At 31.7% G+C, this 15,174-nt stretch overlaps 1 protein-coding gene and 1 long non-coding RNA gene across 2 annotated transcripts; one reads left to right on the top strand and one right to left on the bottom strand.

Annotated features, from left to right (window-relative positions):
• Nucleotides 1-1,125: 1,125 nt before the first annotated feature.
• LOC119644685 (inducible metalloproteinase inhibitor protein-like) lies at nt 1,126-1,743 on the bottom strand. The gene is made up of 2 exons (XM_038044376.1): nt 1,405-1,743; nt 1,126-1,344 (listed from the first exon to the last, which is right to left on the bottom strand). Exons 1-2 carry the CDS (start codon nt 1,478-1,480, stop codon nt 1,154-1,156), a joined length of 267 nt encoding a protein of 88 aa, XP_037900304.1. The 5' UTR covers nt 1,481-1,743; the 3' UTR covers nt 1,126-1,153.
• Nucleotides 1,744-7,957: 6,214 nt separating this feature from the next.
• On the top strand, nt 7,958-11,760 carry LOC119640330. Its single transcript, XR_005247650.1, has 3 exons — nt 7,958-8,009; nt 11,221-11,513; nt 11,580-11,760. It is a non-coding gene; the product is annotated as an uncharacterized LOC119640330 (long non-coding RNA).
• Nucleotides 11,761-15,174: the final 3,414 nt, after the last annotated feature.

Genomic DNA, 15,174 nt, shown 5'->3' with positions numbered 1-15,174 from the left:
TTTTACATAAAAATTTCACATACAATATAAATAAAATGTCTTTCAATGTTTGTGAATAGATTATCCGGTTATGTGGCGCCCCTTAAATGTTAATAAAACCCACTTATTATATTCTACCTGGATCTGGTCATTATTTGTGCAATACAACATCATTGAAATCTCAACCACGGGAGATTTTATAGAACTGAATGCTTTTAAGGTAAGAATCGATGACTTATCTGCACATAGCAGGCAATAGCTTAGCCCAAGCTTGATGATATTCGTTTTTAAAGCGTCCAGAGTTTGAGAATTTTTCGCATAAACTCAATCGTTTACCGAACCGCCCAAAATAAGGTTAAGCCTTTTCAGCTTATAAGAGTTTACCAACGAGAGGCCAACGTGGCCCAAATTCGATGAGATTGATTTCTAAGTCAATTTACGATTTTTGTGGAGAAATTTTGAAAATTGCAATTTTTCCGAAGAAGTGAATCGATCCAAATCATTTGAAATAGCGTTCGACTTCGGGTCCAAGCTTGTCGGATTAGCAGAAATTCAAAACAGAGAAATATCTCAACAATTGTTACATTTAGCTGGCAGACGAAGTTACATGCACACACAGACAGACAGACAGGCGAACAAGCAGGCTTTTAATGAAAGGTGGATCGATCTTAAGCCCTTCTGCGTGCTACATAAGTCCGCGGAAACTCAATACACCCTGTATCACAAGTGTTGTAGGGTACAGGCGGAAAAAGCAAAGGCGTTTCATTGCGATAGAATCGAATATTTGCGTGTCCGAAAGTAAGAGTTATATAGGAAAGTACAATTTAAGATCTACCCACCGCAACGGGTTTTACAATTAGGGTGCGGACGTCTTAGCCACTCGCCCATGCGACAGTTACATATTGTGTTCGCAAATTTCATTTCAAGTTTTTTTACGTGAAAATTCCAAATGAAACTATTAACCAGAATTATTGGAGAAACTGAACAGATTCTAAATGTGAAAGTATTTTTTATTGGTATTTATTGGTAATACTAGGATAATGAAGGTAAAAAAGTTAACGAAATTCTTATTATCACTACGGATTTGATTCGTCTTTTTCTTTATTTCCTCTTCCTCCACTTCTTCTTCTTCTTCTGCTTCTTCTTCTTCTTCTTATTATCATTGACCCGCCTTCTAAGGGCACTCTGCCTGAGGTATACATTCGGCCGTTTCATTGTTTACAAAAGCCTCCAAACAATAACAACTCGGATTACATGCGATACTTACGATAGGACAAGTCTTAGCTTTTGCTTCGCATGTCTCCCGACAAGAAGATTCACACGGGTAAAGTATTTGTGGTTGTGGAGTACACGTTCTATCCTCAGCTACAAAAATTAATAAATAAATATTAAAATTATGAATGTCGAGACCAATCGAAGACATACCACACCAGCATCCTTCTAAGATAATTAAAAGCAGTCCAAGACTGGCAAGACTCGGGATATTTAATTTGAAAAACATTTTCACTATTTTCACCTCTCAAAAGTCACTTGACTTTGTCACTTCAAAAATATTATTGCTTGGAATGTTCACATAAAAATTATTATTTATATGAAAATTTTCAACGCATTTTTCTGCGTTTTTTTTTCTTTTTCTTTTTCTTTTTTTTTTTTTAATGCTTTTCAAACATGCAGATGATGTTTTATCAGTTTAAATAAATTCTGTTTAGCTCAAAGCACATATGCCTCGCGTTCATCGACATTCGCCAAATCGGAGATACTGTGTTAGATTGTGAAATGAAAATAAAACCAGATGAATATATATTTGGCTTATCGAGATAATCATTATATCAAATAGCAGGTTCACTGCTTTATCTAAAAAATATTTAAAAAGCATCGTAAATACAATGCGTAATACGATGATAAGTGCCGTAGATGAAGAATGCCAAGATGAAGAAAATATTTATCGAAAGTAATATGTGAAGAAGTTACGTAGGGGAGAATTCACTGAACTTCAAGATGGCCATAAAAATATATATACACACAGATGTAATAATAATGGCATAATAAGTTTGTGAGAATGTGTACAACGCTCAGAAAAACTTAAGATGGACCTGTCTATTCTATTATATATTCTGTCTGTCAGCCCGGCTCAGAGATATTTTTTTTACTGAAATTCGATTCGCTTATAGGCTTGTTTTGATCTAAGGTAGGAGTAGAGTGAAAAAGTAGCATAGATTTTGCGGAAACTATTTTTTTGAATGTGTCGTTGTAAAAACGCTACCGGACAAAGTATCCACGATCACTTCGTCCATTGTTGTCATAAAATGCGAAATATTATACGATATTGTTATGTACGGTTTCACTTTTCACGAGAGCCCTTATATGAAGGCAGGAACTAATCGTAAAAGCCTTTTGTACAAATCTGTTAGAAATCATTTTTTTTTTAACAAAGATGTTTGTTCTTCTTTATTTAACTTTGTACCCAAAATGACAAGAAATTGGACTTTATTGTCCTATAAAACTTTGTTGCTTATAATAATTCTTTGAATCCATAGAAATAGGTACGAAAGATAAGGCTTTATGGAGCAAACTTGCTATGAAATAAATTTATTAGACAAACCGCTATTGTGAGTCGACTTAAGTCACGAAAAACTACATTTCGGAGTTTGTTAATCAATAAAGGCTTTTTTTTTTATTAGAAGCTTGATATGGGCGTGTACCGAATATCATCAAAATATCTAAGATATTGTGGCAGTCAAGCTTAAATCGATTCCGAAACCAATTCCGAATCGGTCGATCTAATAGAAGTCCATATCAAGTTCTTCTGGATATTGCATAAATCCGCGCAAACTTAAGTTGCTTTTATATCAAAATTGGGTATAAAGACGCCAATGATATGATAGCTGAGAAACGCTACTGTTGGATTATGAATTCTTTTCTACAATAACAATAATTTCTTACATGCGAAGGTAGTTTGTTTTTTGTCTTTCAATCCTTTGAAATATTTTTAAAATTCTGTTACTTTCAACGGATTAAAATAAAAATATACCTCTAACAGCTGGTACTTATTCAGTTTTGAACCTTAACAAAAGCTTGCATCCACGATTTTCACTCTGAGAAGTAGAATTTTGTTCTCAGCATACTGTGTTATGGTTAAAACGATAAGAAGCTTTATTATATTCTTCGACTAAAAGCTCTTGAAAAACGAAAAATGACTCATACATTGAAAATTTTAAAAATTAGAGCTTACAGCAAATAAGAGGAAGGAAAGAATGTTTTCTATAAAATGTTTTATATAAATTTGTTATAATTAACATGATTTTCATTTATTATATATCCATTTTATATAAAATATGACTGACTCAGCAGGTTGATTTGTGTTTTGTTTGTAGTAATGCGTATATATATTGTGTGAGTTAAACTAGTGTCAATAAAGCAGGATTATGCAATAAGTAAAAAAGTTTATATTCGGCTGTGGTCGAATCTTCTATGCACACCAGTTTTATCTTAAATAAAAATATACATGAAAAACACATTGAATTTACATAACTTGTACAAGTTTCGATCGCTCAGGAATATGCAGTGTTTTCCAAGTTTTTCCTAAACAATTATATGAATTTAAGAATTATTTAAATCGTTACTCTGCTTTATCGATGCCATAACGCCACACGAAATGCAATGAAACGGCAATGCCGGAATGTTAAAATTGATGGCAATGCATGGGAAAAACAATTTACAAACAATATCTAGCCAATATTCGCTCCAATGTAATGATAATTTTTTCTCACCTGCCTACTGGTATGCTACATTTATTTCCGATGCTCAGTTTATCAAGTAAAGAAAATAAATGAAAAAGAAATTATTTTTTCCAATATTTAATTTTACTCAAAATCATTATACGTATGTATAATGTGTATGCCAAATAATAAATAATATTAACAAAAATTACGGAAATTGAAACAAATCCGCAAAGTAATAAATGATGAACTTTAAAAAACTTTTTTTAACCAAAAGTTTGCCTACCTGATTGACATTTAAAAACTGAAAAAAATACAGCTCCAAAGAGCGCACAGCACTAATCGTAGATAGAGTTAAGCCAGCCGATAACTGATAAACATTTTGTTCGCATTCGCGTGCGCCAGGTTGATAACGATTCTTCGAACAAATTATTTAAGATGACTTTAAGATATTCCGGTGATGACATTTAAAAATTTGCAAACCGAAATTGTTGAAACAAATGATAATTACGATTAAAACGAGGATTTAATTGAACGAAGAATTTTTAACCTTTGCTTAAGTCGCTACTACTTTCACTTTAACTAATTATGAGATATGGAATTTATAAGGGAACATATGTACATATTTTTTAATTTATTTGTATTAAATCTTTTTAATATGCAAGGGTCTAGTGGTAGTGATTCCAAGTCACCTTCCACGAACTGCCGCCCTCCATTGCGGATTATCGAGAAGATGACACTGAAATTTGACCGTCCGGTGTGTGATGCATTTCTCTCCATCGCGGCGCTGCGCAATTTTCTATTTGTATTTTATTGTTTTTATTTAGTTAGAAGCTCCAGTGCCCTTTGCGGACGATAAGCCGAATACACATTTAAGTACACGAATGTAACTTATTTTTTAAAAAGTTAAACATTTCTTTTCCTTTTATTAGCTTCAACTGGCAAATGATGTCCAAACAAAGAAGGCGGCATTTGATAGACGCGATTTTTTTAGCTCAGCTGTTCGCACATAAACAATTTTTCTTGGTATTTAGTTTTTTTTGTAAATTTATAAATGCAACGCTAGACAATCAATACTAATAGCAAACTGGCGCTCTTTTGCTTTCACGCAATTCGACAAGTATGAGAGAGTATATTTGACAGCTGTTGTGCTTACGTGATCACAAAAAGAAGCGATAATCATCAACCAATGCTGTTTGCTATCGCATATGCTTTCCCAAACCAGCCGAAAACATAAGCTGACTTTCAGATAAGTAATTACCTGATAGATTTTTAGTAAAACGATTTATACATAATTTATTTCGCTCTTTCTCTTTCATTTAGTCATTAGTATAGTTGCTAGGAGATTGTTGACTACTTTCGCTACTACTCTCTCTCTCTCTCTCTCTCTCTCTAGTTATTGTTAGAAAAAAATCCTCTCGAAGATAAGCAAAATTTTGCAATAACAATGCCTGCAATCGTTACTATCACAGAAATTTCCTCTCCTTGAAAAAATGAAACAATTAACAGATCGAACTAACTTGATCTCTTTACTAAAAGAAGAACTGAACTGAGAAATGTTTCACTCTTCACACTTAAAAAGAAGAAAAAAAATGAGAAAATTTAAAACATAGCTAAATCTCGCTCAGTCATTTTAGCTGGCATTGCCATTGCAAAAATTTTGTTAGCTCTCAAAAAATTATTTGGCAGCATTAAGATATTGCTAGCATTAGTATTGTAGAATTTTATTTGCTTTGAGAGAATTACTTGGCAGCATTGCGGTATTGCTGGCATTGTCATTGTAAAATTTTGTTTACTCTGTAAGAGTAACAGATTGCTTTTGTTTATTTTGCAAATTTTTCAAATTTCACTTTCAAAAAGCCGTTCTCACTCACCATCCGACATCGATGCCTTCCTTAAGAGTTAAGTAAAAAAAAAGAGTAAATTTTACTCACAAAAAGACATCCATCCCTAAGAACACGTAGTAAGATAAATTTTAAATCTCAGTAAGTCATTCTTACTCTTGGAAGAGTGCAAAAACGGGTTCCATAAGAACATACAGCAAAGTAAATTTTACTCTCAAAAAGAAAAAATTTTAAATAAAACAAAACAAAACACATACATGCATATATACAAAACATATTTTGTATATTATGATAAAGGATCTGTAAACATATTTGCCCTGCATTCCCCAACTTGTGAAAATTATAAAAATACTCCAAATAGCTACGAGTTCTTCTTGATAAGCATATTGTTGCACAATCTACTCTCTCCGACATTTCGCCATTTAACGATGCTCTCTCGCTCGCTATCTCTCTCTCTTTCTCTATACATATATAGAATCTCTTAAAACCAAAAGGCTAATAGACAGATTCGAAAGCTCTTTCTAACTAACACACTACTATGAAGCCCGCTAGTTTTGAAAGAAACGTTTACTTTCTCAAAATTAAAGCACAATAAACAGGCACTTATTATTACATTACTTTAAAAAAAATATGAAACGAAATAATCATAATAATAATAATAATAAATAATAAAAATTAATTCATTTATAGTATCAATCAGTCATTCTTGAAAGTACAGAGTACTCAGCATATTATAATGTTGCTGAGAGATTCAAGGCCTATGAAGCTTTATTTTTTGTTTTTTTTGTTTTGCGAGTGTTGCAAACATTTTGATAAAGTGAACACACAGCTCAAGTCAAGCTAATCAAGCTAACATGTCTTCCGTGTTTTGTCGTGTTTGTTGTTGCACCTACAGTCTTAGTCGATTCAGTCAGCTTCAGTCAGTTCAGTCTTTAGTGTCTTCAGTCATTTTTTTCTTTCTGAAAGGAGAGGATGTATATGAGATATGTGTGAACTTTTTTATCGAATCGAAATATATCATATACGTAAATGTGTGTGCGGTTCGGAAATTTTAAATAAATAATAATTTGAAGAATAACAACAATTAAAATAAGAATTTTCTTAGTTAAACATAATATATTCGTTGTTCTTATCTGTTTGTTGTTTCGGTTTGGAATTTTGAACGAGAAACATGTGTGAAAATTGGGAAATTTTCTTAACGTGAGAGACTTATGCGACATAAAATATACTTTTGCATATGAGATTGAATTAATTCAAATAATTATTTAATGCTAACTATACGATCGTTATAACGTGACCGTATAAATTAAAATTGCAAAAAGAATTTATGCCCAAAAAAAAATAAAAATAAAAAAATAAAAAAAAAATAAATTGATATTTTTAATGAATTTTAATCAATTTTTATTAAATCGATCTTAATTTCTTAATTTTTTACACTTTTCCATAATTATTTTGATTATTTTTCACTTGGCGTTATTAAGACTGTTAAGATTATTTTTGTTGTCTTACGTACATATATCTATATATATATATATATATATATATATATACGGGTGAAATAAACGTTGTAGCGGAACAAGCGGAACAGATGAGATTTGAGTGTGTTTTATATATGTGAAACGAAAAATTCTTTATAAGAAAGAATATGAAACGCGAATATCAATAAGTGAACGAAAAGAAATCCAAAAGAAATATAAATAAATAAATAAATGCGACAACAACTATAAGAAAGCATCGGGACTATCCTTAAATTTTTTCTTTTTTTTTTCATATAACTCAATAAAATTTCATTTGTTATTTATTATGCACACACATATATATATATATATATCGATGTGCATGTGCTTTGTAAAGTAGTTAAATAAAACCTGAAAAAAAAAGAAAAAAAAAAAAAACGGTAAGTTGAACGATTAACAATTTGAGAAAAGTAAAGAAAGGAAAATACGAAAACATCAAATTTAGAAAAAACCAAAATAATAATAATAATAATAATACGAAGAAGAAGAAAAACAAGAAGAAGAAGTGCTTAAAATCAAATCAAAACACAAAACAGCCATTAATAGCAAGGTTTTGCTTTTCTTTTCTTTATTTATTTATTTTTATTTTTTCTTTTTTTTTTTTTTTTTTTTTTGTTATGAAAAATAATAATAATTACACACAATGCAAGAGTAAATGAAGTGTAGAAGAAATTTCAATGAAATCATAACAAAGGCAAAGAGATATTCAAATGAAATGTAAAAAGTCTTTTACATGCAATCAATGGTTAGAAGGAAGAGTTCAACGAAATAATATAACAAATGTTTGGTTTTTCGATTTAAAGCCATGAAAGAGATGAAGAAGAGAAGAGAAAATCTCTACAATAAGGAAATTAATATGAAAAGAAAAGAAAAAGTTTGAATACGTAGACGTAAGGCAAACAAAAAAAAAAAAAAAAAAAAAAAGGGCTGCGAAAGCAAATTTGCTAAAGGTATGTATGTATGTATGTATATGTGTACGGTAACTATTTGAAGACAAACAAAATTGCATATAATGCATAGATCATTTTAAGAAGATTTTATATGAAAATTTTTTCTTTATTTATTTATTTATTTATCTTTCTTTGTTTTTCATGCTTTTTTCTTTAATTTCTCTTGCGTTCATTTAGTTATTGTTAATGTGTACGCTTGCATGTGTGTTTATGTATATGCGCGCTTAATATAAATATATATATATAAATATGTATGCATGTTTATAGATTTGTATGCTTAAGTAAAATTTAATTAAGAATGCTTGTAAATATGTACATTTCTTTCTTCACGATGCATTCCTTAAGCTCTGCCAATGGTAGCAGTAGTCAGCAAAAGCGTTTACAGTGAGTGGCGACGCTGACCGCATCAGCAGCAGCCTTAGTCAACATTCAAGCAGAAAAGTTGTTTGACTTGTTTGCTTCACTGGTTTTTGGCAGCATTTATCTATGTAGCCAATTATATATATATATATGTATACATATATATATATATATATATATATATTCATAGGTAGATATGTCGAGTCAAATATTAATGTTTGTTTATATGTGCCGTTGTTAGTTTGCCACAAATAAATTTTCCTTGTGCTGTGTGTGCATTTTTATTTATATTTTTTTGTTTTTTTTTTTTTTTAATTTTTTCTCTCACAGTATTTTCAACATACACAACATGTGCCTACACCTGTAATTATTTATAATTTATTTTTTTTCATTATTCATTTTTGTTTCTTTTAATGTGAATTTCTGGTTATCGAAAATTTGTTTTTGTTTTTCGCTTTTTTTTTTTAATTTATTTTTCCCATTTCAAGCCGAACAATTTTTACATGTTTTCTCAATTAAATTGTGATTATTTTGAATTTTTTCGATTATTATTTTTGGTAATTAGTTTTTAGCAAAATATTTGAGAGAGAGAGAGAATGTGTTCAAATGCGAGTTCGTTACTTAAGTCTTTTCTGTTTTCTTATAAGAATTCTATTAAAAAAGTAAAAAAAAAAAAAAAAAAAACAGAGGAAAAACGATCTGATACCTTAATAAACGCACTTAGTGCATTTTGATAATGGGAATGGTGTGCTTGTGAAGCGCTATAAAACAAAATATAATGAAAAAAAAAAAAAAACAGATTCTGAATAATTGAAGTTTACTTGCTTTCAATTGGCCGCTTTTCTGCCAATCAGAATGCCTTAAGGAATCGCCTCTGTACAAAGCACTTTAAAGGTTTCGCTTAATATAGATAAGTTAGTTATAAAAAAAAAAAAGCTTTACACTTTTTCATAATAATTTCTTAAAAGTCTCCTAAACTAAGTTCTACAGTAAAGTGAGTTTTTTTTTTTTGCTTCTTTTCTCTTAAAGAAAAATTGAAGAATTGATAAATTTTTGAAAATATCAAAAAAACTCAATCAATTAAGGCTTTATTTTAATTTAATTGTACGACGAACTAACGGGAAGATTCAACTCGACGAAGGCTTCGGTTACAATCAATCTTTCAATCTTATTAGTTGTTTTGCAAAAATTTTGATCATTTTTCACTTGAGAAAGACATTTATCGAAAAAATTTGCTACGATTTATATTAAGCAAAATATTTTCCGTCATTTTCTATAACCAATTGCCGTATTTCTGGCAACCTGGCGTTACCGTGTCGGAAAAACTATATCGGCTTGGCAGCGATCCAATCGTCGAGTCATTTTCGCACTTCTTCAGCAAGAGGGCTGCATCGATCCGACCAAGTGACGCTATGTCTGGTGAGTATGTTACGTGCGGGAGGACTTCTCATTCGAGCTGCAATCGTGCATCCTGCAACGATTGCAACGTTGTCGTGCAATAAGATGACTTTGCGTCTATTAAGCCGCTACTGCTGGCCTTTTTTGCAACAATCAAAACAAATCGTTCAATACTATCCTCAATTGACTTTGTTAGATATCAGCGTTGACAGTTTCATTCGGTTTTAACACTACATCTTGCCGAACCCATCATATGCACAGCAAAACTTTATCGGCCACGAATGCTCCACTTCGATGTCGATGTGGATGGCTCACCTGGACGAACCCATCCCTTTTTGCCATTGGAGTTGTCCTAGTAGATCCACTGTTCATCCTTAGGCACAGGTTCGAAATGGAATTTTTATCATTTTCACCAATAAATGTCGCCGATCAAAGTACATGCAAGCACCTATTAAATGTCTTTCTGTTGTTATAGAGTTTATGATGCGTTTTCAATTTTTCGAAAGCTCCTCAGGAACAGATGTTTAATCTTTCGAACTTTTCACAGGCAGTCTTAGATCACTTGCCCAAGCATAAAAGCAATTGCTAAGAATATGTTTAGCTATTCCGCAATCGATTTCTCGATGGAGGCGTATTTATCGGCTAATCACTGTTCACGAAAGTCCTTAGCGCTTGAATTTGCAGCCAATTTTCAAATCTGTTTGTTAATATTACTGCGACCAAAAAGTAAGACCAATAAACTGCGCAGGTAAATCGCATTTCAGAAATATTCTTAATAAATTCACTTATGCAAGCAGCTCTTTGCCGCAATCACCTTCTGTCAGATGTACAAATAAGTTCCCTCGTTTTTTTTTTTTTTTTGGTTTTTTGATAAAATTCAACTTTATGCATAGTTACACAGCTTAACAATTTTTTTTACCATTTATTAGATAGCTTACGGATGGCCTCGCGATGAGATAGAACCATCGATCGAGTTTCATATATTTTCAACATCCGGGAATCGCTGACCTGCTAAATCGTTGATTGCATCGACGTGAATAAGTAGTAATCGCAAGGGGTCAGGTCTGGGGAAGACCGAAGCATGCAATAAAGCCAGCCCAAGCTGGGAATTATTTCCATGTTTCTTTTTGTGCGAGACGGACGGACTTAAGATTGTTTTTCCGAAATCTCGCAAATCATTTTCTAACTATTTCATAGCTTTCTGCATTTTCATTCCAAGCCAATTTTTTTCCCAGATTGACCCAATTAAAAATATAGAAAAACGCAGTGCCCTAAGTGATATCCAGCTCTTGGAACTTTCATATAATTTCAACGGCATTTTGTAAGCAACTGGAACTTACATCGTTCAAACATTGCGGATCCCTTCCAGAAAAATATACTTACGAAATATAAAACTTTTATATACCAAAAATGTATAATTTTGATGATTGGACTATATAAATCTATTTTTCAGATCGTGTGCCCGTAAAAGGATTCTTATGAAAAAATACACTTTTACATGACAAAACTGTATAACTTTTCGTATCCTATGATAAAAATTGGTCCACCATAGTGATTTGTAAGTTTGGACTATATAGGTCTATTTTTCAGATCCCACCTATTAAAAGAATTCTTACGAAAAAGAAATCTTTACAGAGAAAGGTCATACAATTTTTGATATTTTATACGAAAAGTTGGTCCAAGCCGTACATTTTTCGGATTTCTCTCTTCCTCCTTCGGACCTTTTTGCAATGGATTGGACATCAGGTAGATTTTATTTTTTGGCGTTTTTATTTTTCTTTTTTCTTTTTTTTTTTTGTATGATTATTACAGTCTATCTTTGCCCTTATCCCCTCTCGCCTTCCTGAGCCTTCCTGACTATCTGTAAAAGAGACATCCGTTGTTTGAATGATTAAACCTAAGGAAAGAGAAGAATGCAAAGAAAAATCTACTTAAGTTAATTCTAGATGCAATTATTATTTAACAATTGGAAAGAAACGAAAGGAACCATAGCGAGGACAGAGAAAAATTCATTAGCTTGCTCTACAAAGTCGATTAGACTTGACGTGAAATTGACGGTATTTTATCCACGAATTTAAAGATCGATTTTTACTACAGGACTAGCAGCAAAATTCCCTTACATTTCCATCGAACATTTGTTTAATCCATTTGAAGAATGATTATTAGTATTAACAAAAAAAATACAAATTTTTTAAAGTTTATGATAACAAGTGTAATAACCTATCTATACCTATACCTATCTATGTATATAGGTATATGGTATGCAATATAAATTTTATGCGCAATGAATCAGCCTATCTACCATTGTAATTAAGGATCCAATCGGTTATAATAGCCGTAGCTAGACGTGCGTTCATTCATTTTATTAATTTACTACGAACTGGTGATTAAATACAAATTTTATTATAAACCAATAAAAAAAACAAAGAGTTTTAACGCCTGGTTAGTTAATTATATAAAAAAAAAAGAGGAAATAATAGAATAAAAGAATATTATATATTATGTAAGTTATTGTCTAACAAGCAAGCAGACGCAAGTTATATATGAAGCGAAAGCTACTAGATAAACATGTATAACGAAACATATTTGGCGAAGCTTTTTTCGTGACGTCGTTGATGTGCCCAAAATGCTTCTCGATCTAATAGGTCAATCATTATCACTGATTACATAATTACAATCAAGCTGAATGTTAATCATACTATAATCGAGACATTTCATGATATTTGCAAAAGCCTACGCTCCGAATTTATGCTGTTCTTGGACTAGAGCGATATGTCTAAAACTCGAATATTAAAATATAAAGCTTTTGCAGTTTTTGACCTGTTTGCAGCTTATTGCTAATACTGAAAGTCAAAGACGCCCATCTCTTGGAATTATGTCCCGAGAAAAGACATATAGCACAGTATAATTATAGCCGATAGTATTCGCCCAATTCTTGGTATTAATATCTATCATCAAGATCGTCAGGAAGTTAGAGGACGGTGCCGTTCATTCGTGCGAGACAACTTCAAGGTCTCCATGAAGCCGTCAATACAAGCTGGGCATTGACATAGATATCATTTCTATACGACACTACGTACCGTTCACGCTAACAAATTTAACAATTCTGGTTTAATACATTTCTTGCGTTTATGATCTCAAAAAAATAGCGATAACATCAATTAATTATTAGATTTTAATATGTTATAGGAAGCTCGGTCCACTATCCGGTCCCTATCCCAACGGTTGTTTTTGTAATGAGTTTTCAAAGTTCAAAACGTTGTACGCGAAATGGTCTAAAAAGGCATTCTAATCCGGGTCAGTTTCTATAGCGTTCGTCCTTGGGCTAAAAATGTGCTGTGAACCAAATTCGATGAAAATATCTCAAAAATCGGGAGCTGTAGGCTGTATACAAAAAAAAAAAAAAAAAAAAAAAAGGAACGATAGACAGACAATCTTAAGTCGGTATAATAAAATGTGGATCCAACTGAAGTACTTTTGTATGTTGCATTCATCCGAACAAAGGTAATATGCCCTTATATGAAAAGTGTAGGTGTAGGGTCGACTGTGACGTACAATTGCATATTAACATGTACTGAAAGCGGTGCATGTGGCAGTACAATTTTTATGAATATAATATAAAACAAAATCACAATAACTTCTTTTTAATTGCTAACACTTTCATAGCATCTCAGCCGAGAAGTGCGTTTCTTCCATAAACTATTAGTAGCGATGTTTAATTAGTCGTTGTCTCGTTTCTTTTATTTATTTTTTTTTTTTTTTGATTATTGCAATCAAATGGATTTCTTGAAAAGAATTTTGAATAATTTGCAGAAACCGTCGTCTATTGCATAAACTGGCGATCGTATGAAAAGACATTTGAACGCAAATAGCAACCCTAAGGTAGATGTAGTAAATATTTGCTTTTCTCCTATTGCTTTCAAATCATTCAATCAAGGCGAGAGAGTCAACCTCAATCATGGAGATTTTTATTTATTTTTTTTTTTATTTATATTTTCTTAATGCGTTTTACTTGAATTGCTGTTAATTGTATTTTAATTTATAAAATTGTTAAAAATACATTTTTAATACTTTCCACAGAGTTGAGAATGAAAAGAAAAGAAAAGAAGCGAAAAAAAAAAGTATAAATGAAAAAACACGGACAGTAACAGCAATGTGCAAAGGCAGCAACAAATTATATTGTCATTAAATGAAAAAATAAAGCCAAAGAACTTTAATTGGAAGCGACACACGGCTAAGACAAACAACATCATAGAAGTGATAGCCGCAATTTATATATAAATATATATATATATATATATATATATATATATGTATTTGTGTGTTTGTTTATACTTGTGTGCGCCAATATGTACAATAATTTAGTAGAGTATAAACTTTTTAATGGCCAAACAAATGTTACCTGAAATTTCTGGCGAAATTTTGATGCGACGTGTAATTCGTTCTTTTTCATCTTCCGTATCTTCTTCTTTTTTTTTTAATCTAATCCTATAGAAAGATATTATGGTCTTAGAAAAAGTCTCTGGCATCGTATTTTTGCTTAATCTTTTTTAGTGATGAGCAAACAAGAGAAAAGTTATTGAAAGTAACTTAGTAACTTAGTGTAATGCATATATACCTACACACACACACACGCATACATTTCACATCAACAACTGAAACTTAACTGAGTCTTAACGATTTCATTACTTTATCCCACATCTTGTATGTTTAATGCCTTATACTTTAGCTACATATATACATGATGCGTGTCGTTGTGATTAACAGTTGCTTATGTCATTTGATGATACACATCTACCGTCATAAAAAATCATCATTAATCAACGGCAAACATTTTCAATGACTGAAACAATTCAATGAAAATTGAAATTTTTACTCGCACACAATAACAAATAATGTAAATTCCAATTTGTTACACTTAATATATCGATCAATAAGTCCCGGGATTAAGTAAGAAAAATATGGTTCGTTTTTTATTATATTGTCTCGCAGAAAGATGTTATATAATCATCAATATAATGCGTCTTTAACATTTTGTTGCCTTTTTCATACAATCAGTTGCCAACATTGCGATCTAAATACGCTACAGTTGCGGCAATGATCGCATCATTTGACCTAAGTCGTCCATTGAGATATTACTATTGCAGTTAAATCGTTCAAACACTGATCAATCATCCGCTTGAGTGAGCGAGTATGTAAGAATGGCGACTGCCAAGCTAGTGTTCACGGATTTAAATCTCAGAGCGATAGAGCTTACTTTGGCCATACATATAAAGAGTGATCAGTCAGTAAAAACATAACTGGGCAAACATCCGCTAGACTGCGGCCACCATCTCCCTACTTCTTTCCTCATTACTCTCTGATCGATCCCGTGTTACGCGAATAGGGGACATCTCCTTAGTGATTG

The sequence above is a fragment of the Glossina fuscipes genome, unplaced genomic scaffold (genome assembly GCF_014805625.2).
Source record: "Glossina fuscipes isolate IAEA_lab_2018 unplaced genomic scaffold, Yale_Gfus_2 0, whole genome shotgun sequence".
Taxonomy (NCBI): domain Eukaryota; kingdom Metazoa; phylum Arthropoda; class Insecta; order Diptera; family Glossinidae; genus Glossina; species Glossina fuscipes.
Note: the sequence above shows the minus strand (reverse complement) of the source record. Positions and strands in the feature narration are given on the sequence as shown.

Coding starts and splice junctions, on each gene's coding strand:
- LOC119644685 (XM_038044376.1), bottom strand. CDS start 1,480: ATGTTTTTCAAATTAAATATCCCGAGTCTTGCCAGTCTTGGACTGCTT. Junction 1,345..1,404: donor CTTAGAAGGATGCTGGTGTG/GTATGTCTTCGA, acceptor TAATTTTTGTAG/CTGAGGATAGAACGTGTACT.